A 22,199-nucleotide genomic window follows, 5' to 3' on the forward strand; every position below is an offset into this window, starting at 1 on the left:
TCTGGTTTCTATTTTATTGTAGTAAAACGAAATAAACCCCAAACCCTACTGTAGAAAGGTGCAGCCAGAGGGTGACAAAAGGCCGAGATAAATTTACAAAACTTGGAGATTTCCTAGCTGAGGTGGCTTTGCTCTTTCAGCCTTTGCAGGATGCACAGGGAGCTCTGCTCAGGGTGTCTGCAGTGAAATCAAGCTGTGGCTCTTTACTCCAGAGGTCTGGCTACATATTCCAGCAGATCCTGAATGTCCTCAGCGAGCTCCAGCCGCCTTGGAGAGCGGTTCCTGTGCCCAGGGGCTGGCACAGTGCCCCCGTCCCAATCCCAGCCTTCCCTGTTTGCACTCTGGTTAATGCACAATCCCCTGGTGCTGCTCCATGAGGGAGAGGGGTGATCCCAGAATAAATGACCTGTTCTGGGCACTCTGAAGGGCCAGGGTGGTTTGGAATCTCTCAAGGAGTCCTGACAGGCCAGAGCCATAAAAGCAAATGACAGCTTGGCTTCATTAACTTGTTTGCTGCATTGCTAACAACTGATGGATTAACAGCTTAGAGAGCTGGCTGGTGCTCAGGGGTAATTTAGTTTGTGCCTTTGATATCTGACTTCACCTTGATATCATATGATTTGTCAGTCACTCTGTGACTGAATGATATTTAGCTTGCAAATATTATGATCTCCCCTTACTGCCAGGCTTTTGTTTGTTCTTGTGCTTTGCCAAGTGAAACCAGCTGAGAGTGTGTGAGGTGGGGTGGGAGCTCTGAGGAGTTTCCAGAGCTGCAGGTCCCAGAGATCAGCTTTGACCACAGAGAAAAGTTTAAATGAAAGTAGTGCCAAGGTTATAAAGTCCCCTAAATGATGTTTTAATTAAAAATCCCCCTAAAACACAGGCTAACAAAGCCAGGTTTGGAGCTGTGTTCGGCAAGATGATGCTGCTGGGGAATCACTGATGTTACACAGCTGGTTTAGAAAATAAGATTAATCACTGGCTCTAAACTCTATATGCATTTGCTGCTCCTTAGCCACTAACTGCATTCTTTGTGGGATGCTGAAGGCAATTCTGAGCCCATCCTAAAAGCTGATGCTCTGATTTTGTGCTCCTAAGAGGAGTAGAATTGGCTGTAGAAGCTGCTCTGTCAAGACTCACACAGCTGCTGCTCCCCTTGTTTTTGTTCCTGAGGACAAGTGAAGTTTTTGGTTTCAGGGCTAACATTCGTTTTTACAATGTAATCAAATATGAAAACAAAATGTTCTCTCTGCCTGTGACGCAGTGAGGACGAGAGAGAGGTCAGGATGGGCACCTTTGGGGTACTTGTTTTATTTCCAAAAAGAAAAAAATATATATTTCTATCCACCACACAGCCTCTGCTGAGGCTTCAGAGGGAGAAGTGTGGTGTGAAGCGTAGAGGAATTAAAGCTGGAAGTACCCATAATGGTGAAGCAAATTATTCCAAGTATTGCCCATGAGCTGTGTTGTGAGAATATTGACCAGGCAGTTATAAAAGAAGGAGCAGAGAAGAATTTCCTCTTTTTTTTCCTTTTTTTCAGAGGGTTGAGTTGGAGAACAACAAGTTGGAAACTGCTTTGAGTTCCTTTGTGCTAATTTTTTGAGGGAAATCGCTGAGTTTCATGATTTTTGCCTGCTGTCCAGCCCATTTAAACCAGATTTCCTTGATTTTTGCTGATTTTATTTCCCAGATTACCGTGAGTTCTGTTGTGAAAATATTGACTGGGTAGATGTAAAAGAAGGAGCAAAGAATTTCCTCTTTTTTTTTGCCCCATCCTTTCACAGGGCAGGATGGGAGAGCAACAAGCTGGAAACTGGTTGGAGTTCCTTTGTGCTAATTACTGGGGAGAAATCACTGAGTTTCAGGCTTGTTGCCTGAGTCCATTTAAACCTGATTTGCTTGATTTCTGCTGATTTTATTTCCCAGATTACCATGAGTTCTGTTGTGAAAACACTGACCAGAAAGCTATAAAAGAAAATTTCCTCTTTTTTTTTTTCCCGTTTTTTCAGAGGGTTGAGTTGGAGAACAACAACTCGGAAACTGCTTTGAGTTCCTTTGTGCTAACTTTTGGTGGGAAATCACTGAGTTTTCAGGGTTGTTGTTTGCTGTCCAGCCTGATTTAAACCAGATTTGGTTGAATTTCTGCTGGTTTTCTCCCCCAGATTACCTGGCCAGCCACGGCCGCCTGAGCGAGCCCGAGGCGCGGCGCAAGTTCTGGCAGATCCTGTCGGCGGTGGAATATTGCCACGGCAGGAAAATCGTGCACAGGGACCTCAAGGCTGAGAACCTCCTGCTTGACAACAACATGAACATCAAAATAGCAGGTACTCCATGCAGGAACACCTTATTTTTATCTATTTTTTTTTATACAAAACCCCCTCCAGGAATTCACTCGTGCTGCCCGAGATCCCTTCGTGGTTTTCCAGGTGAATATTTTTCCATGGTGGATATCAAAGTCCATGCAGCTGAAATATTTCCAAGATTAACTTCCAGAAAAAAAAAAAAAAATTGGAGTTATAGACATTTTTTTGGTGGGTGTCATGTCATGTCTTTAATGCTGCCAGATGTTCAGGTTAAAACAGAGTTAATCAAATAACTTCTTTCAACGTTAAAAAAAAAAAACCAAACCTCAAAATGGAAGCTTATTGATTTTTTTTTTTCCTTTTTGCATGCATGATTTCACTTTAATTATAAATTTAGACACAGCAGATGTTGCTAGCAATAGAAATCGTTTTCATTACAATTCCACGGATCCTTCCATGCTGACTTTAGCCCAGAGAGGCTGGAAATGGGAAAAATAGAGAATATCTTGATTTGGGGGACTGTTGAACTTCAATAATAGGGGAGTGGGAAGGGGGAGTGCTGGAAGGAGAAGGAATTTACCTTCCTCAGGCTACAAAAAGCAAAGTGATAAAACATTTCTGATCATTGCTGGATTATTTTACCCTTTCATTTCCCTCCTGGCATTTCTGGAATGGGGAAAGGGTTTTGGTGCCTTGTGGAGCTTTCACCAGGTGGGTTCATCAGCACTGCCATTCGTGGGGTGGTTTTCTGTTCTCATTTCTGATTTCATACTTGGATTCACCTCCAGCAGCTCCTGGCAATCAGAGTACCTGGAGAATTATGGCTGACAGAAAATTTATTCACCAGGCCGGTTTCTGGCTTTGGTAAATGCTGAATAAATCCTAAATACAGTCTGAGGGTTGCCAGCCACCCCCTTGTTCTGAGGAACTGAGCTGAAAGAAGGGAATTTCTGTGCCATTGTTCATCTGTGCTTTCTTTCCTGCCTTCTCCTCCTTTTCACCTGCCCACTTCTGCCCTCTGATCCCTCTCCACATCAGTGTGCAGCTCTGCAGCTTATGCTCTTCAGCCTGGCAGGGTTTTCCAGGGCTCCTCAGGGGTCTCAGCTCCTGCATCCAGAGGTTTTCCTGCCCTGAATGTCCTGAGCCCTGCAGGGAAGCAGTGGCAGAGGTTCACAAACCCCTCCCTCAGAGGCATCTCAGGAGAGCCATTAACCACAGCAAGGCTGGAGCCCTGAGCTGTTCTGTCACCCCAAATTTCAGAGCTGGAACTCTCCAGGGACTCTGTAAACGGTGGATAATGGGAGTGAGGAGATTCCATCGGCTGCTGCTGCCTCTGCCCTGCCTCCCTGCTCTCCTGCTCCACTTCTCCACTGCAGAAAGTTAATTACAGGTGGGCTGGATGCTAATGAGCCCATTAGCTGCTTCTTCCGTGGATCTCTGTCAGGCTTTATCAGGTTGATAGCAACTCCCCGTGTCCAGCCTGGCTGATAAAGGAGCTGGAGGAAGGTTCAGGCTGCTGGAAACTTTGTAGTGATTTGTGCTGAGTCAGTTGTTGTATTTTTCTCTGGAAAGGAGACGGATGACGAATTCCACAGTGTTTATCTGGGATTTTTGGAGTTATCTGGTGCTGTGCAGATCCCTGGGAACAGCCTCTTCCAGTCGTTCATCTTTGTCATGGCTCATTTATCAGGCTGGGGAAGGACAGAGGGCAGCCAGGATCCCAGCTCTGATAGCTGGGATTTTCCTCTGATTTCAATTAATGGAAGAATTGAAAAAAGCAGCACAGTAACCAATGAATTATTTTGATAAAGCTTTTCTTAACTTCCAGTGGGCCTCTTGGCTCAGTCTGCTGCTTCCAAGGTTTTATTGAAGCTTTTACTCTTCAAAAATACAACAGTTTTTAGTCAAATACTGAAACATGCACAAAGTTACCTCTGTGTTTCAGGCACCAGGAGAATAAACTAACATTCAAAAATGTTCCTAAATCTGTGAGTTCATAGGACTGCCACCTTTGATGCTTGAGGCTGGAGTGAAATCCAATAGTTTTGTGTTAATATTGCTCTAAAAGGAAGGGGACAGGTAGAATTCAAAGGATCTTCTCGCTCTCAGTAATTGGACAAGAAACAGGATGAGTAAAGAGTTTGAGGTGAGAGCTTTGATAGGTTTATTTTCGAGAAGGTGTGAGGTGGCTGGGAGCAAAGCCCTCCAGTTTTAGTCTAAGTAGCAAAACTGAAGGTATTAATGAGATAAAATGTCCATTCAGAAGGGGGAAGGTGAGGAATGCCACGCCAGGTTTGACATGGAATTTGCGCTCAGCACAGCAAACCTTCCTAGCTCTTCCCAAACTTAAGCAGCTGGATTGGTCCGTGTCCCCTTTAGATTTGCTGCTTTTTGAGGGCATCACTTGAGGGCATTTCAGCTCTCACCGAACACAACCTTTGCTGGCTGCCCGTGCTGCGAGGAATCCGCGCAGTGAAACCCAAAGGCAGCTTGGGATCGGGGCCCAGCTCCTCGCTGGGAACTTCCAGCCCCACTCTGGAAATCCTGGCAGTGCCGTGGCCAGGCTGCTGTGTTTGCAGCAGCCCAGGTAAGCAGAGACTGTTATTTTGAAGAAGGCTGGAGTGCTGCTGTGGACAGGGAAATATGCATTGACGTCAGGAGTGGCTGCTCAGCATTCAGCCCCTGAAGTGGGTCAGGTTTGCTGCTGCCAAGCTCATACCTTGCCTTTATCAGCACCTCTCTCCCCATTATCTCCCAGGCTCACATTTCTCCTCCAACAAAAGTTCCCTGTGGCTCTCTGCAAGCCAGGCAAGATTGAGTTCTGCTGGTAATTTTAGGAGAACGGATTAATTATAGCTCTGGAGCTCCTTCTTGAAGGGTTCTGGAGGTACAAATGAGAGGCTCTGCCGTCCTGCTGGATGCTCAGCAGAAGTTGCAGCAGCTCTGGCAGGGAGCTCCTGTTTCTCAGATTGCAAACGGGGCTGAAATCTCAGCCTGTTTCCATTTTTACCGGGAAAACAGATTCCATTGCCATGCAAAAAAATGACACCTTCGAAATTCGAGATTATTCTAAAGGGGGTAATGAGATTGAGAAACCAAATACCACAACTGTGGAGAGCCAATATTTGCAGATTGCACAAACACCGAGTTTATTCAACTGAACACAATGCTGCAAATGATGGCGCTTTTTTTGTTTCTTTTTTTGTTTTTTAAACGTGCAGATTCAGGCAAATGTTAAGAAGATCACTCCATTATATAATCTCAGTGCTCTGGTAATGAGCCCAATTTCAGTCCTTTTAGAATTCTGTGGCTGGCATATGTTTGTTGTTTGGTTTTTTTTTTAGAGGGCTGGCATATTTTTCCTTTGAACATCAGTGGTGTTTCCTCTGCAACGAGATGTTTTTGGGTTAAAAATGACCACTTTGGATCCAGAATGGCTGTGGCACACCAGCAATGGCAAAGTAGGAACAAGGTGGAAGGGGGAGAGAGAGAATGAGAGACTCATGATTGTTTTGTGCTTAACTGAATCCTGGCCACTCCAAAAAGTGGGACAACTCAACTGACAGTGCAGTAGTTAAAAACTGAGGAAGCCCCATGGACCGAGCATCCAGGATCATGTCTAAATCCTGAATTTTTTCTTTGAAAGGGTTTTCATGGATGCTATCCATGCTGGAGTGCTTAGAAATTGTTTACAACAGCCATTTGTGTGGGGAGCATAATGGAAACAAAAAGGGGTGACCACAAGAAGTTGTGTACCCCAACAAATAATGCTGATCTCCCCAGCCAGGGAATGATTTTGTCCAAAACAGAACAGAACTGGATTTTTAAAGGTGAGAGCCAGTTACTGACATGCAGAACACTGGTTTTAATTCCTGTATTACGTGAAAAAGCCCAGTGCCAGTCAGGAGGTATCTGGCAGTGTTTTGTGTTGTCAATGCTTGCTGAAATCCAGAGCTGAAGGGTTCTCGTGTTTCATCGGTCATAAAAAAAGGAAGAAATTGGAGTTTCAGAGGTGCAGGTCAAAGGCAGAATGGGGAAGTCATTTTCCAGGTGTTAATGCTGGTACTCCAGGCACAGGGACTGGTGAGGAATTCCCACTTGCTGTGTCTGTGCCTCCTTGGCTGCTCCTTCTGGTAGCAATTCACAGCCCTTTCATTCATGAATTTCCCTAATAAAGCTCAATCGTCTGTGCTGTCACAAGACCATCAGATGCCAGCCAAGAGCTGCTCTTCCACCCAGTTAAGCACTGCAAGTTCTGCAGTTCTCTTGCTCAGAGAGGGAGCAGAGGCCAGGATCAGCTCCAGGATGTCCTTGCTCTTGAGGTCCTTTTGGTGACCATAAATAAAACCATTATGTGTTGTGAGATGAATCCTGTGACGGTAATGATAACATAAACCTGAGGCTTCTCTTATATTGGCTCTGTTCCTTTTGCTGCTCAGATTTCTTCATGTGTCTTTTTGAAGAAATCACCAAAGAGGTAACTTTAAATCCCAGTCTGGATGGGCAGAGAATTTCACTTTTTTAGGATTTGGAAATCCTTGTGTTCCCAAGCAGGTCACGCTTTCTTTAGCTGTGCTTACAAATAAATGTTCTTGTACTTGTGAATCTGATAGGAAGATTTATGAGGGTGGCACCCGAGTAAGAGCTGCAGTTCAGAGATAAAAACCTGATGTTTATCTGCAGCACTACGAGGATGTTGAAAACCTGACAAATCCAAGATAAGTGAGGGGAGAAATCAGATTGAACAACACCTACACGGAGTGGCAAAATGCTTCTGGAGAGGAGGGATCGCTCCGTGTCTCCCGAAGCATTGTCACGGTTGCCAAGCCAATTCTGTGTGAATAAAAGTCTTCTCAAAGAGAATAATAATAATAATAATAATAATTCACAACAGCAGTCTGGCTGTGATAGGGAAAAAAAAGGAAAAAGGGGAAGAAGGTGACACAGAGTGGTGGGGGGATTACAGAGTGCTGGGGTAGATTTTGTTGTCCCCCCTGTGTTACTAAACAGCTGAAGCTGTTTCAGAGCTGCAGGAGGATGAGGGAGGAAGGGCAGCAGGGATGTTCTATCCCGTGGCTCCTGGATAAGTTTGGAATCTGAGCCGGCCTTGGCCTTGGCAGCCCTGGGGCTCGGTGACGTCCCCGGGCCGTGGCGTGACCGTCCCTGCCCGTCAGGGCTCTGCTGTGACGCTCTGGTGGCTCCTGACCTTCACCCGGAGCCCTGGCACCCAGCCTGGCTGCTCACAGCCAGCGGGGTCCCTTTGATGGTGGCCAGGTCCCAAAAGTTCACCCTGCGGGGCTGGGTATCGGGTTTGCTGACCCTGATCCCAAACAGGGCTCTCGGAGATGGAGGGTTCCACACGTATCAGGGAATTAGGGGAGTGTAAGATGTTTTCTTACACCAAAATATGTTCGTTCTGTGCTCCAAAACCCTCTGCACTCCTGGTGTTCCCAAAACTGCTTCATTTCTGAGTGATCTTGCAGGTAGAATTCCATTAAAGGGCTGCTGGAGCTCCTGCTAGGAAAGCAACCCCCACTCCTTTCCCACTGAGCTCGGTGGCAGCAGGCGCCTTCAGTCCCAGGCTGCTGCTCTAAACCAACTCCAGGGTGACTTTTTTTGGAGACTTTGTTGAATCTCTCTTCGTTGCTTTGATTCCAAGGGTTCTCTCATGGTTTTCTGGCTCCTCTGAGCAGCACAGCTGACACAACCGGTGGTTCAGCAGAGCCTGTGATAACCAGGGCGCTTATCAGCTTTGCTATCTGCTGATCAGCATTCACAGCATCCCTGGGAGGCATTGGGAGCTGAATCAACAGCCTGACTCCTGTTTGTCACAGCAGCACCAGGCTCTGGCTCACTCCAAGCACGCTGCTTTTGCTTTTCACCACTGGGTTATAAAAATTCTGATTAATATCAGACCACAGCTGGTCATGTATTAAACCATAAAAAGAAGCATTTAAAAGCATGGTTTTTTATTTATGGACTGGTAATTCCAAGGGCTGCAGACAATCCCAGTAGCAGTGTCCTTCCCAGCAAAAGTCCCCTCGTTTTCCCATGCCTGTTGCTCTTGGCACAGCTCCTTCCTCCCAGCTCCAAAGCTTGTCAAAATTTATTGTGTATTCAAGGCTAGAGAGCACCTGAAATCTCAGATTATCTCTTGGCAAGTCAACAATCTCATTTATCTGCTATGACTGTCAGTTTGTTGAATTTTAATGATGGCTGTTTATAAACTGGTACAAGTTTACTCACAACTCCTCCAGGTTGTGAAGGTTTTGCTGTGTTTTAATAATTCCACAATAGGAAAACCGCAGTAGAGGACATCCAGCATCCCAATATTTTCAGTGGGAGTCCCCACAAAAGGATTTGGGATGGAATCAAAGTGGGCTTTCAGGCTTAGGCAATGCATGTAATTATTCTTTGTGGTGCAGTGGAAGCTTGGAGTGACTTTTCCATTGATTTTTTCCCACAGATTTTGGCTTTGGGAATTTCTATAAGAGCGGGGAGCCTCTGACAACGTGGTGTGGGAGCCCCCCCTACGCAGCCCCAGAAGTCTTTGAAGGCCAGCAGTATGAGGGACCCCAGCTGGACATTTGGGTACCATTCTCCTTTCTTTTAATTGCATTCCAGTCAACTTTTGGGAAGCTGGAACGAATCTTTGGTTGTTCTTGAGCTGCAGATTCGGAATCTTCGATTTTTCTTAAGCTGTGGGTCTGGAATATTGGATTTTCTTTTTAAGCTGCAGACAAGTTGTTCCTCTTCAGGTTTATTTCTTGAGTGTCCTAAAATGCTGCTTAACTCTGAATGGAATTGGGGTTGCCTGTCCAGGTGGCTGCTAAATGTGCACTGCAGGTGGATGTCAGAGGGGAAAATCCTCCTCCAGAAGCTCCCTGGCTGGATGAGTGAAATTGGCTTTTTTCCAGTGCCTTTTAGTGTTTTCTGGGCTAAGTGGGAATTGAACCTTGACGAGGTTAAAGGGGTTCTGAAGCCCAGACACCCAGGAGAGAGGGGACTGCTCTGCTTTGATCTTGGAGCTGGAAATGAGCTCGTTTGTGCCCCAAAACCCTCCAGCAGCAGCTGCCTGGGGTGGAGTTGGTGTCTCCGTGTGTATTATTCCAAATGAGGAGGGGAGAGAGGGCACTCCCTGCTCTGATGTAGTAGGAAAGGGACTAAAAGGAACTGCAGAAATTCTGTGCACCCTTCAGAGCCTGCTTTTCATTCCTGCTTTGCTTTTATTGGGGTTTTGGGGGGTTTTACTTTAATTTTCTGATTTTATGTTAACTTTTTTGATTCACATCTTAAAGCAACCAGAGACAGGATGAGTTGGCAGCCTGGAGAACACTGCACACAGCATTAGCCAGGCACTGACTTTTTAGCCAGGGCAGATCGTGGAAAGCCACCTTTGGGCCGCTCAGTTAATTTAAATTCATCCAAATTGCCTTCCCAAATAACAACTTGGTGAAGTTTTTAATCAAACAAATAAAAACCGTGCTTTTACACACATTTATTTGGCCATGGGCTGACTGTGTGTACATAAGCACACAATAAATACTGGCTTTAAAGAGGCTCCAGCCTTCCTGGACCTTTGGGGACTGATAAACACAGAGCAGACGTCAGCCAGGTGACTCTGTGGACGTCAGAAGGGAATCCCTGAACTTTGGTAAATATTCCTTAAATATATAAGGTCCTAAATCATTAACAGGATCTGTCTCCCCACAGAGAAGGTGTTCATATTTAAAATAAAATCGTCTTCACTTCTGAGTTAAGGGTTCTGTGAAGGTGCTGAGCTTGCAGCAATCTGCAGTTCTGTTTTTGGCAGGGGTTTGTTTTAAAAACCTATATTTAATTGTAAAATCTCTTGTGTTTTTACAAAGTTTTGAGGTCAACACCTGCTTTTTTTCCCCTTTGGAAACCCAGTGCTGTGCCAGGCTGATGTGGTTCTCTCATGTGCTGTGGCACTGTTATTTTTTTGACAAGAATATTCCAGTGCAAATTCACTTCCATCCTTCCAGGGATAAGCAATTGGAGCAGAGCTCTTGCCCATTTTGTCCGCTTTTGCTCACATTAAATGATCTCCTCAAGCTGGCTGGTCACAGAAACTCTTACCCACAGGCTCTAAATACAAAATATTACAGTTTTTCACACCGAGTGGCTGTTGCTTGAGGTTTGCTTTTGTTTGGGCAACGCTGAGATTAATACAAATACCCTGAATTCTCAGCTGAAGTTGGGGTTCACTTCTCAGGTACCACTCAGTCACCCGTGTGCAGCTGCCTCCTTTTCATCCAAATTCCCTTTTTCTGCAGAACAGAGTTATTTCTGTGGCAGGGCTTGGCTTGCCACCCTCTAGAGACACTGCTGGGAGCTTGGGAATGGAACTGAAAATTCCCTTTTTCTCCCCACAGAGCATGGGGGTGGTGCTCTATGTCCTGGTGTGTGGAGCTCTGCCCTTTGATGGACCCACCCTGCCCATCCTGAGGCAGCGAGTCCTGGAGGGGAGGTTCAGGATCCCTTATTTCATGTCAGAAGGTAACAGTGCTGTGGTTTTACTCTCTTGGTGTGGTTTGAGTAAAATCTGGGATAATCTGGGGGGCAGGAGATGCGCAGGGGGAACAGCACTGTTGGCCATGCCTTGTATTTGAAGAATTCAGGCTTTTCTCCTTCTAAATGTGATTTTTAATCTTGTTTTGAGGGATTTTTAGCTGCAGTGAGGCAGTTCTGGGCTGGTGAGTCTCAGGTAACACTGGGCAAGTTTATAATTCTCTTTTTTTTTTCCTCCCACCAGAGTGTGAGCACCTGATCAGAAGAATGTTGGTCCTGGACCCATCCAAACGTTTGACCATTGCTCAGATCAAGGAGCACAAGTGGATGCTGGTGGAGGTTCCTGCCCAGAGGCCAATCCTCTACCCACCAGGAGAGGAGAACGAGCCCTCCCTCGGCGAGTACAACGAGCAGGTCCTGAGGCTGATGCACAGCCTGGGCATAGACCAGCAGAAAACTGTGGAGGTAAAACACCTCAAATGGGGGTGAAACACACCCAAATGGGGGTGAAACACACCCAAATGGGGATAAAACACACCCAAATGGGGATAAACACACCCAAATGGGGATAAAACACACCTCAAATGGGGGTGAAACACACCCAAATGGGGCTGAAACACACCCAAATGGGGGTAAAACACATTCCTGAGTAGGGTTGGATAAATCATTAACTTGGCAGCTGGAGAGAGACGAGGGCAAGTTAGAAAGTAAATTCATTTTGAGTTTTTAAGAGGGTGGTCAAAGAAAATTCAAACAGGAGCGTGAAAGCAGAGAGCAGCTGATGTGTCTGCCCTATCCTAAGCCATTCTCGCCAGACGTAAATGCCAGGATTCCCTGTGGAATTAACAGGATAATTGCCTTTAGGATGGGAGCTCAGTGCCTTCTGCAGGTTCAGAATGGTATCTGTGAGTGTCCCATCTATCTGGGAGCTCGCTGCAGTTCTAGGATTGATGTTTTCCTGTCCCTACCACTCTGCTTTGAACCCTTCTCAGCCCAGAACAGCGTTTGCCTTCCCCACCGCCTCCTAAACCCCTCCCCAAATTCCCTCTTTTTCGTGGCAGAACACAAAAAACCAACACCCACCTGGCTGCTGCCACACTTGCTGTGCTTCTCTTTCTCAGTCCCTGCAGAACAAGAGCTACAACCACTTTGCTGCCATCTATTACCTGCTGGTGGAGAGGCTCAAGTCGCACCGGAGCAGCTTTCCCGTGGAGCAGCGCGTGGACGCGCGGCAGCGCCGGCCCAGCACCATCGCCGAGCAGACCGTGGCCAAGGTGAGGCTCCCTGCTGCCCTCCCGGCCTTGCTCAGCCTCCTCCTCCTCCAGAATCTCTCCATTCCACCTGCAGTGCCTCGCTGGCTGGTGTAGTTTCATCCTGAAGCACAAAATGCAAAGAGTGGGTTTGGCTCTGGTGGGGAGCTCCGGTTTTAACCTCAGCTCTTCTCCCAGCTGAAGTTCCCACTTCTCCCTCAGTTACAACCTCGCAGTTGTCCCAAGGATAATTTGTTTTCACACCTGGTGGCACCACAACTCTTCTGATTGTTCCCTTTTGGCCAGTGCTGTGGATACTGCACTCCCAGAAATAAAGGTTAAAAACCTTTAAATAGCCCTGTTTTCCTAATTTCCTAAAAAAGTCATTGAAACCAGTCCTGAGCCCCCTGGTAACATTCAGGGGGTTTGCATTGAATATAAAAAGGAATTTTAGAGCATCAAAAAGCCCTAAACTCTGTCTGTGCTGCTGGGGGTAAGTCAGCTTCAGTAACTACTGAGCTTAATTACATTTGGGGTTTGCCTGTGTGTTTTGGGGCTGGTAATGTTGTTTTTTTAATAGTTTAAAGGCTAAGAATGTTCTTCATCCTGAACCAAGAAATAAATCTTGCACTTCTGCTCTGACAGTGGTGGGCTACACATTGTTCCATTTGTGACTTGGAATGTTGCTCCCTACCTAAAATCACTCCAGTTTTGGAGTTGTTAAATTCTGTTTTTCAGGCACAAGCTGTGGTCCCCTCGGTGAACCTGCATTCCCAAAATCCAAGGCTGCTGCAGTCTCCAGGTCTCCCCTCAGCCTCAGGAGCAGAAGCCTTTTCCTTCCCTCCTTCCAGCTGCCAGGGAGAGGCAGCGTTTATGGAGGAGGAAAGGGTTGAGACACCAAAGGTACAGCTTTTTAATCACACTATTATTTGTTGGGTTTTTTTTTTTCCAGAAGTCATTACAGCTAAACAATCTATTTGTCTTTTAAAAGCACAGCACTGCTTCCTGAAACTCAAGTATTTAAGCATCAAGAGTTGTAGGTATTCCACATTCTTTTTCCCTGTAACTCTCCACAGCTGGGTCTTTTTTCATCATTCCTCTGCCTCCTGTTCTTTGCTTACATTCCATTCTCACCACACTGCTTTTGGAAAGGGACAAGACCCCCAGAAAAGTGGGTTTCTTGCCCTTGTTCTTCTCAAACTTACTTTCAAGAGCCCTGAAGACTCCTCCTTCTTACACAGAAGGGTCATGGATGCAGCTGAAGTGTCCAAAGGGAGCTCCAGCCTGATCTGGAGTCAGCAATTTAGAAGGGAAAATAGCCTAAAATAATTACATTTAGAAGTATGTTACTCTCATAAAACTTCTGTTCTCTCTCTCACATTGCACCACGTTCTAACTTGAATTTCAGCATATTTATCCTGCCTGATGCCAGCTGGGGTTTGATTTCCTGCCTGCCAGTGTGTTTATTGCTCCCTGGTTTGTTCCCAACACCAAGAGTGTGGCCCTGGTTCTCAGCACCAGCTCCTTGTGTGGTCTCTGGCAGCTGCAAAGCACAAAGCAGTTCAAAGGCACTTAAAAATTAACATTTCAAGCTTTACTTTGCATCCCCCTTTTGCTTTATAGGTGCAGTTTGGCCAGGGTAGGTCAACAGCTGGTGACAGCAGTGAGGTGTCAAGTCTGAGCTCACTTGGGAATATTCAGGGCCTTAATTTTTGTAGGACATGTCCACTAAAGACTTCCAGGCTCTGATCCCTGGAAAACTGCAAGGAGCCAATGTGGGATTGGTTCTTCTTTTCTGCCAGATCAGGGTGAGGCATTTGAGTGGGAAAGTCACAAATGGAAAGGAAGGTGTGTAAGAAATTCAATTTAGAGGTAAAATCCACGAAATCAAAACAGAGGCAGCAGACCCAGAGTTTCCCCGTGCAGGAATCATCACTTGCCTGGTGTTTAAACTATTTATAGCTGTTTCTCAATGCTGCTTTAAATACTTTCCTACCTTATAGTCTGCCTCAGGACCATTTGTTAAGAGCTGCTGTCAATGCAGTGAAGCCTCTTTTCCACACCCTTTCTTTTCAAAATACCAAAGAACTTGGAGGAAAATTCAGGAATGGCTCACATGAAATGGCTTTACACAGAATCAGCTGCAGCAGTGCCAGGTTTTGTGCTGAAGGATTGTGTTGTTTCATCCATATTTTGCCCAGTGTGGTCCTATTCGTGCAGCAGGACATTAATTGCACTACAGATCCTCCAAAGCTGCAGGACACAGGAATATTTAGGGGGTTTTTTTTGCCTAAAATAAATAATTTTATATGGCAAAGAATCAGTTACGGTGCAGGAGGATCCATGGCAAACTAGCCTGGAGAATGAAACCAGAATGAAAATCCTAGGAGCAGTTTAGGCTGGAGAAGTGCCTCGAAAGGTCTGACTTAAAGCTGTGGGAGGCTGCTCAGGGCTTTATCAAGCTGGGTAAATCCAAGGAGGGAGATTCCACAGCTTCTCCAGGCAACCTGTGTTTGCAGAGGAACAACATCAATCAAGTGGACTTGTGCTGGGAAAGGGTGCATTTATGGAGTTACTCCTGAGCACAGCCCTGCAAGGCTGAAATACAAGGCTGGGGTTTTTTTGTGGTGTTTATCTGAGCATGATAAATGAGCACAGCAGGTATGGGAAGGGGGGAACAGCAGTATTGGACATTCCAGAAATATTTTATACTTGTGACTAAGCTGGCAAAGTTTTTAATAACTCAAAATAAAAAAAAAAACAAAAAAAACACCACCTTGGAGAGCACAGAACTGTGGGAATAAGAATATTTAGGTTTAGGGAATTGAATGTTAAGGGAATGCAAGGGGGAAATTAAGAATTGTACATGACAAACAAGCCTTAAACTCAGTAAAGATCCCAAATGCCTTCAGACCAGGGATTTCCTGCTTTTGGGGGCGATTCTTTGGGCACAGAACAAAGCTGGCCCCAAAACAAAGCTGTCCCCTGTCCCTTTGCCTCCCAGGTGAACGGCTGCCTGCTGGACCCCGTGCCCCCCGTGGTGATGAGGAAAGGATGCCAATCCCTGCCCTCCAGCATGATGGAAACCTCAATTGATGAAGGAATAGAGACAGAAGGAGAGGCAGAGGAGGACCCAGCCCAGGCCTTCGCTGCCCTGCAGGCAGCTCGAGGGGGAAAGCGGCGTCACACCCTGGCAGAGGTCACCAACCAGCTGGTGATGGTGCCAGGCACAGGTACAGAGCTCAGCAAGGACATCTCGCAGCTCATCTTCTCCCTCAGCACTCACTCTAATTAGCTAGTGATGGAAAACAGGAGGTTTTACAGTGATGAGTTCGAGACAGTTTGTATTAGCTGGAAAAGCCAAAGGGAAAAAAACACAAAACACCCCAAAAGCTGCTGTAGAGACAGTGTAAAATCAAAGCAGCAAATGTACAGCTGGCTAAACTCATGTACAACCCCAGCAGCAACTGGGAGATCTGGCTGGGAGAAAAGGCTGCTTTTTCAACTAAATGTCCCCAAATCATTCACCCCCTAAAGATGAGCTGGTGGAGAACGGTGGGGAAATAAAACCCTCTGGGCTCCAAAAGCAGGGAGGTGCCTAAACCTTTCAGGCTACAGTTTTATCAGGATTATCTGTGAGATAAAAAAACCCTAAACACTTCCCAGACAAGCCGGTGAACACCTGCAAAGTGTCTGATTGCTGCAAAATCCTGCAAAAACCAGTAGCAGATCCCCATTACTGTACTGCAAGTTTTACTTGACAATTCCTTTATCAAACTTGATTTTTTTGGCTGTTCACTCTGAGCTGGCCACTGTTGACAGGAGTAGCTCGAGTCAGTGGCACTGATTCCCACTGCACTTCCCTTTTTATCCTGGCTTTTGGGTTTTTTTTGTCACAGGCAAAGTCTATTCCTTGGATGAGAACTCCTCCCTGGGCAGCATCGACTCCGAGTACGACATGGGATCCATCCAGAGGGATCTCAAATTCCTGGGAGAGACCCCTTCCTTGAAGGAAATGGTGCTGAACAGCCACCAGGCCCCCCGGGTGACCCCCCCTTTCATCGGGCTCAGGCCTGCCAACCCGGCCATGCAGGCCCTGAGCTCCCAAAAACGAGAGGCCCACAACCGCTCCCCCGTCAGCTTCCGCGAGGGACGCAGAGCCTCCGACACCTCCCTGACCCAAGGTAACCCCTCTGCATCGATAACTGCTGTGTTCATAACCTGTTGGAATAATCATGATCCCCAGACACAGCAGGAAATGCCCTCCCTGCACAGCAGCCCCGCTGTGGCTCGGTTATCACCCAGCTTATCTCACACTGCCCGCGCCAGCCAGAAAATCGAGTTTTTTTTCTGATGAGGGGTTTTTGCTCCACTCCTCTCCAGGAATTGTAGCATTTAGGCAGCACCTCCAGAACCTGGCACGAACCAAAGGAATCCTGGAGCTGAACAAAGTCCAGCTGCTGTACGAACAGATGGGATCAGAGGAAGAACCTTCCCTGACATCAGCTGCCACCCAGCTGCAGGACCTCATTAACAGCCCTGCACAGGTACTTAAAGCAGAAATCAAGCTCCAGCTTAGTACTTCGGGGCAGATCAGGAGAGGATGAGGTGCTGTGGAGGTCTGAGAAGAGCTAATTGACAGATTAAATTCCCTATTCTCCTTTCTGCCTTCCCCAGACTGGAGAATTTGCAGCCTTTGCCCATCCTCGTGCTGTCAGTGAGAGGCTCTGTCATCCTTCCAAACCCAACAAAGTTATTGCTTTCAATCTGAAGGATGTTTTGGATTTAGCAGAGGCCAGTAACACCTTTGCTTTCCTTGGTGGACGTGGCCTGGTATAACTGCAAGAAGGGATAACAGCCAGATTTGCAGAGTGAAATATTCAATAGCTCCCAGTGAGTCGTTTCAAGTGGAACAGGAACACAGCAACCACAGAACCTCTGGCAGGGAAAATCCTTAAAGAAAGGGGTAAGAAAGCCTCTTGTGCACATGCAGCTTGTTCCTCTTCCCTCTGCAGGAGGAAGGCTCTCAGCAGCAGCAGGAAGCTCCATCTGCTTTCCCCAATGGTGCCCACCCCCCGTTGTTATCCCGAAGGCCGAGCCTGGAGACGCAGTACCTGAAACACAGGCTGCAGGTACCCCTGCCCTGCCTCCCTGCACTGAACAGCACAGCAGCTTTGGGATCCTGGTGCCCAGGAAAAGCACTCAGAGGATAAAGGAGCAGAGAACAGCTCAACTGGGAATTGCACCGTGTTTTTCTGGTGTCAGGCACTGACCCTGATGATGCAAAAAGTGCATTCTTGCTGTTCCCTCCTCTGGCAGTGTTTAATAATTGCTGCTGGATACAGACTATTGCTGTAACACCCCATAAAGGTTTGCATCAGCATCTGAGCAGCCACTTCTTAACCCCCTGGGCCTTCCTCTTCCACACCCCGTTTATTTCAAACCCATTTTACCACAGCTTTAGTTTATAGAAAACTTTTTTTCCCCCCACTTTTCCAGCTTGCAGCTTCTTCCACTTGGGAAGAAAGCTTTCCATGGATTTTTTTATGGTACAATCTCTCCTGCAAAAGTATTTTCTAAGGGTTAGAAGCCAATGGGCAGCAGGTTTTATGGGTTTAGAGAGTGGGTCTGTGGACAGCAGAGCAGTTACAGGGGTAGAAAATCTTTCTCTTGCTTTCTGGACTAATGCATTAAATCAAAAGCCATTTAAACCAGCTCTGCTTTCCTTGCAGAAGCCCACTCTGCTCTCAAAAGCTCAGAACACGTGCCAGCTCTACTGCAAAGAACTGCCCCGGAGTCTGGAACAGCAGCTCCAGGAGCACAGGTGAGAATCTTCCAAACTATGCAGAAAAGTTACTCTCAAGAGTAAAGAACTGGAACTCTCTTTATCCATTAAGAAATGATCTGAAAAAGGAAAGCTTCACTTCAAAACTTCTTTTAAAAGCAAGAACAAGTCCTGCCACGTGTTTACGAATTTCTCTGCCTGATCTTCAGCTCCCAAATTCCCCAGAGCAGCGAACATGAGGCTTTAAAATACAAACAAAATGCATCTCATTCTTAACAAACTGAATTAAACAGTGCATGGGGTTAGCTTAAAAAATTGATAAAAAAGGGTTATCAAAGGAGATCTGTAATAACACTGGAAGGTGATAACTTTGATGTGCTGCAACGGTTAATGGGCAGGATTGCCCAGGGATTTCCCAGTGTACTGGGAGCAGTGTGAGTGACCCTTTTCGAGTCCAAATGGCCAGAAATAACTGTTTTTCTGTCCTGCATGCAGGCTGCACCAGAAGAGGCTGTTCCTGCAGAAGCAGTCCCAGCTGCAGGCCTACTTTAACCAGATGCAGATAGCCGAGAGCTCGTACCCCCGGGCCAGCCCGCTGCCCCTGCCCTGCCCGGAGGAGCCGCAGCCCCAGCAGCAGCCCCAGCCCCAGCAGCAGCAGCAGCAGCAGCAGCAGCCAGCCCAGTTCAGCCTGCAGCAGCCCCTGAGCCCCGTGCTGGAGCCCTCCTCGGGGCAGATGCACTTCGAGCCCTTCCTCAGGCAGTACCCGAAGGTGCAGCTGGAGCCGCTGCCCCCCAGCCCCTCACGGCTCTCACCCCCGGGGCAGCCCCAGCCAGCACAGCCCCTCCAGTTCCCCTATCAGACTTGTGACGTGCCTGCTGTCCCCTCAGCTGAGCAGTGCCACCTCCCCCAGAGCAGCGGGGCAGTGCCCGAGAGCCAGAGCAGCTCGGCCTCCGCGGAGGCTCAGCCCAGCTACGACCCCCTGGCCCTCTCAGAACTGCCCGGACTCTTCGACTGTGAGATGATGGAGGCTGTGGATCCCCAGCACGGTGGCTACGTCCTGGTCAATTAGCAGCCAGGGCCGAGTGCGAGGACAAATGGAGAAGCATGTGAATTTCTGGTTGTTCTTTTCGTTCCTACCCCCGGAATTCATGGTAGTTCTTCGACCCTTGAATTGGCAGGGGAACTAAAAATCCACCTGGCTGGAAGGGGAAAAAAAAATAAAAAAAATAAGCAGGAGGTGTTTGGTCCCAGTGGCAGGGGCTGGAGAACAGGGAGTGCAGCTCCATCCCACAAAGTCTGCATGGAAGGAGGCAAAAAAGGTGAATTTCAGAGGAAGGAAATAGCCCCTTCTAAAAAAATCTGGGGAGTTTGTCAGCATTCATCCAACATTCACTTGGAGAGAGGAGAGTGAGTGCACACTTACCATACTTCTTGGCAATAAAAGCAATAGTTTTCATTGAAATTCAGGGTAGATTTGGGTCTGCGCTGATGGCAACTGAAATCCTCTGGAGAACAGGAGCACAAGGTGGAATTCAAGGGAAGTTGCACTTCCACTGAGCTCCTGGTCGGGAACTACTCCATGGCCAGCCCTGAGCATCTCAGGCAGCCTCCACTTCCTCCTGCTGGCACCCAAACAGGATTTCCCAAGCCTGCCAAGGAGCTCTTCACTGTCTGCTGAAGGAATCTGGAGCAAGGGACAGCTGGACTTTGTCAAAAGAAACCTGGGACTGTTTGGAGAGACCTCTGGGTGGGGATCGGAATTCTGGAGGATCAAGGATGAGCCAACAGACACAGAAGGTAAGGAGAACCATGGGAGAGCAAGAGGTGCAGGAAATGATACTAAAAATAATAAAATCCACCTGGGTGGCTTTTAAAATCGCCCCCTTTTGCAGGAGGGCTCTGTCCTGGAGAAGTTCTGCTCGCTGGAAAGGATCCCTGGGTTGCATTTTAAAAAGAAACAAACAAGCAAACAAAACTGTGTTTTGAATTTGCAGTATGTGTTGCTGGTGGTTTATTGAGCTTTGTATATTTGGACAATTATTTAGGGTTTTAGAACTTTAAGGATAAAAAAAAAAAACAATGAGCTTATAAAAAGAAAAAAAACACCCCTGTGAAGTGATAGTGCTGTGCCTTTTTCAGTTCTTTATCAGCCTCTATGCTTTTTTCTGAAGAAAGTAGACAATACCCTATTTATGTCCTTGCTGTGGCCAAAGTCCCTTCAGAGCACACGTCCCACCGTGTGGGACATGTTTAACTTTCTCAGTGTTTGAGTGGCTCGTGTATATAGGACACTGAAAGTATTACAGCAATATTTTAGCATCAAACTGTTGATGTGTCAACCATTTCAAGGGATGCTCCAGCTCCATCAGGAGTTGTGTCTCCAGAACTTTCCAGTCATGAAATCCAAGTCACAGGAGGGGGATGGCTCAGGGAGCTGTAGGAAGCTGAGATCTCCAGTCTGGGATTTGTCTCTAACCTTGAAGGATGGTGGGCCAGGCCAGGCCAGTGGCCAGTGGCCAGGCCAGCCCTTTCTGAGCAAACATTAAGCACAATTGCAGCTTCATTAAAGCACAAAGAGCGAGAGGAACTGTGCTGATCACGCCAGAGTTTGCTGGAAGGTTTGGTCTTTGATACTGCAAATCCCGAGGGTGCAGGGAGGTGGATAATCAGCATTTACAGCAATAAGACCACATTAAAACATGGAATAGGAGGAGTTTGGCCACTCTGTGTGTAGGGGGAAGGGTTTAACAGGGGACAGAAGGCACCTGGTCCCTGTGTGCTCAGGTAGAGACAGCTCCTGTTCTCTGGAGCCTGCTCTGACACTGGCCCAGGTCTGGTTCAGTCCAAATTGCTCAGCTTCTACTTCTGCTATCACAGGGATTCTCAAGGCAGCAGCAGCAAAGGAGAGTTTAAGGAACAGGGATCACAGGATAAAGATGGCCAGAAAGCTCTGCTTTCAACAGCTGAAAGAAAAGGTTTTTGTTGTGTGGTTTCCCTTCAGAAGGAAATCCGTGGCACAGTGGAACACACCACCCCAGTGACACCTGCAGGGACTGACAGAGGGAGGGGAGACAGCCTGACAAAAACTGCAGCAGAACAGAGCAGGAACAAAGAGGAGACAGAGTCCTGTCCTTTCACTCCTCCTTCCCTGCCCCGCAGCATAACCCACGTGTTCTGGACTGTGAGTATCTGTGCAGTGAGAGCTGCTACAGGACACCCAGCACTCTGGAGACAGCCCCAGTCCTGCTCCAGGAGCTGGGTGACTGCCAGAACCATAACCACTTCCTTCCCCATCCAGCTCCAGGATCCTGCACGTTTCAGGATTCGAAAGATAAAAATAATTCCGTTCTGGAGTTCTGCAATTCATTTATCAGGATGTGCCAACCAGTCTGAGCTCCTTAGAGCTTTGCAGTGCTGGGCAGGGGGAAGCTGCAGTATTTTTTAATGTAGTTTAGCCTGACTCTTTCCCCTCAGCCAAAAGCATATTTAACATTTCATGTAATTTCCTTTAAGCCAATTAGGACTAAAAGACTTCTGAAGCCTTCTCATACAGAGAGGATCCATTGGGCACCACTTCCTACTCCTTTGAAGTGGCTTTTTTGTTCCAATCTGTTCTGTTCTAACATTAGAGAACTGTGTACACTACTGTTAGAGTAATTATTAGCTTTATTATCTTGTACTACAGCCTCCTTTGAAGAGACTTTGGTGTGATGTATATGGGGTACAAATTTCATACGGAGAAAAGTGCAATATGTGTGTGTGTGGTATGTTCTTTAATGTATTTTTTTAAGGATTTAGAGGGTTTAGTCTCTGCTTTGGGATAAATGCACTAGTTTTGTGAGCTCCAGTTTGGCAAGTTCATCTGTAGTATTTACATGCAACTGATCTGCTGGACTCTGTAAAGCAGTTACAGTGTATTAATACAAAATAAAGAATACGTGCATTTCATTTTTTAAATTTCTAGTGAGCTAAAGCAGCACCTGCCACTCTTGTCTTCATTAGGGTCAGGTTATTCTCTCTCTGAGGCACCAAGAAAATTCCTGTCTGCTGCAAACACTGCATTTTCTAGACTGAGGTTTGCTTCCCATGGCTCTGACACACTTGGGGTTGCTGGTACCACTGACTTTGGCCAAATATGAATTTGGAGAGACTGGAAAACTCGGTGCCACAGGATTGTCACAGCACTTTCCACTTTCATTAACAGAAGGCTCATTCAAAATTACTTAAGATGAGACCAAAAACCAGTGGAAAAAACCTCAGCAGCTCTTTTTAAAACATCTCTGGTGACATTCCTGTGACCCTCAATGTTCTTGCTGACATCAAAGTGC

The 22,199-nt window shown here is 46.9% G+C and overlaps 1 protein-coding gene across 4 annotated transcripts in view; it reads left to right on the plus strand.

Annotated features, from left to right (window-relative positions):
* The window catches only part of SIK2 (salt inducible kinase 2), a 29,256-nt gene extending 7,437 nt beyond the window's left edge, over positions 1-21,819 (plus strand). For 2 of the 4 annotated variants that reach the window (XM_048328715.1, XM_048328717.1), the window contains exons 4-15: positions 2,164-2,325; positions 8,771-8,895; positions 10,701-10,824; positions 11,081-11,301; positions 11,958-12,110; positions 12,825-12,989; positions 15,091-15,319; positions 15,986-16,270; positions 16,470-16,633; positions 17,102-17,218; positions 17,819-17,910; positions 18,367-21,819. In XM_048328715.1, the coding sequence (XP_048184672.1) occupies positions 2,164-2,325; positions 8,771-8,895; positions 10,701-10,824; positions 11,081-11,301; positions 11,958-12,110; positions 12,825-12,989; positions 15,091-15,319; positions 15,986-16,270; positions 16,470-16,633; positions 17,102-17,218; positions 17,819-17,910; positions 18,367-18,940 (2,411 nt within the window). In that variant the 3' untranslated portion in view covers positions 18,941-21,819. The remainder of the gene's footprint in view (positions 1-2,163; positions 2,326-8,770; positions 8,896-10,700; positions 10,825-11,080; positions 11,302-11,957; positions 12,111-12,824; positions 12,990-15,090; positions 15,320-15,985; positions 16,271-16,469; positions 16,634-17,101; positions 17,219-17,818; positions 17,911-18,366) is intronic. The other 2 variants (XR_007208232.1, XM_048328716.1) reach the window with 2 other exon arrangements.
* Positions 21,820-22,199: the final 380 nt, after the last annotated feature.

Source organism: Corvus hawaiiensis, chromosome 25 (assembly GCF_020740725.1).
Source record: "Corvus hawaiiensis isolate bCorHaw1 chromosome 25, bCorHaw1.pri.cur, whole genome shotgun sequence".
NCBI lineage: Eukaryota > Metazoa > Chordata > Aves > Passeriformes > Corvidae > Corvus > Corvus hawaiiensis.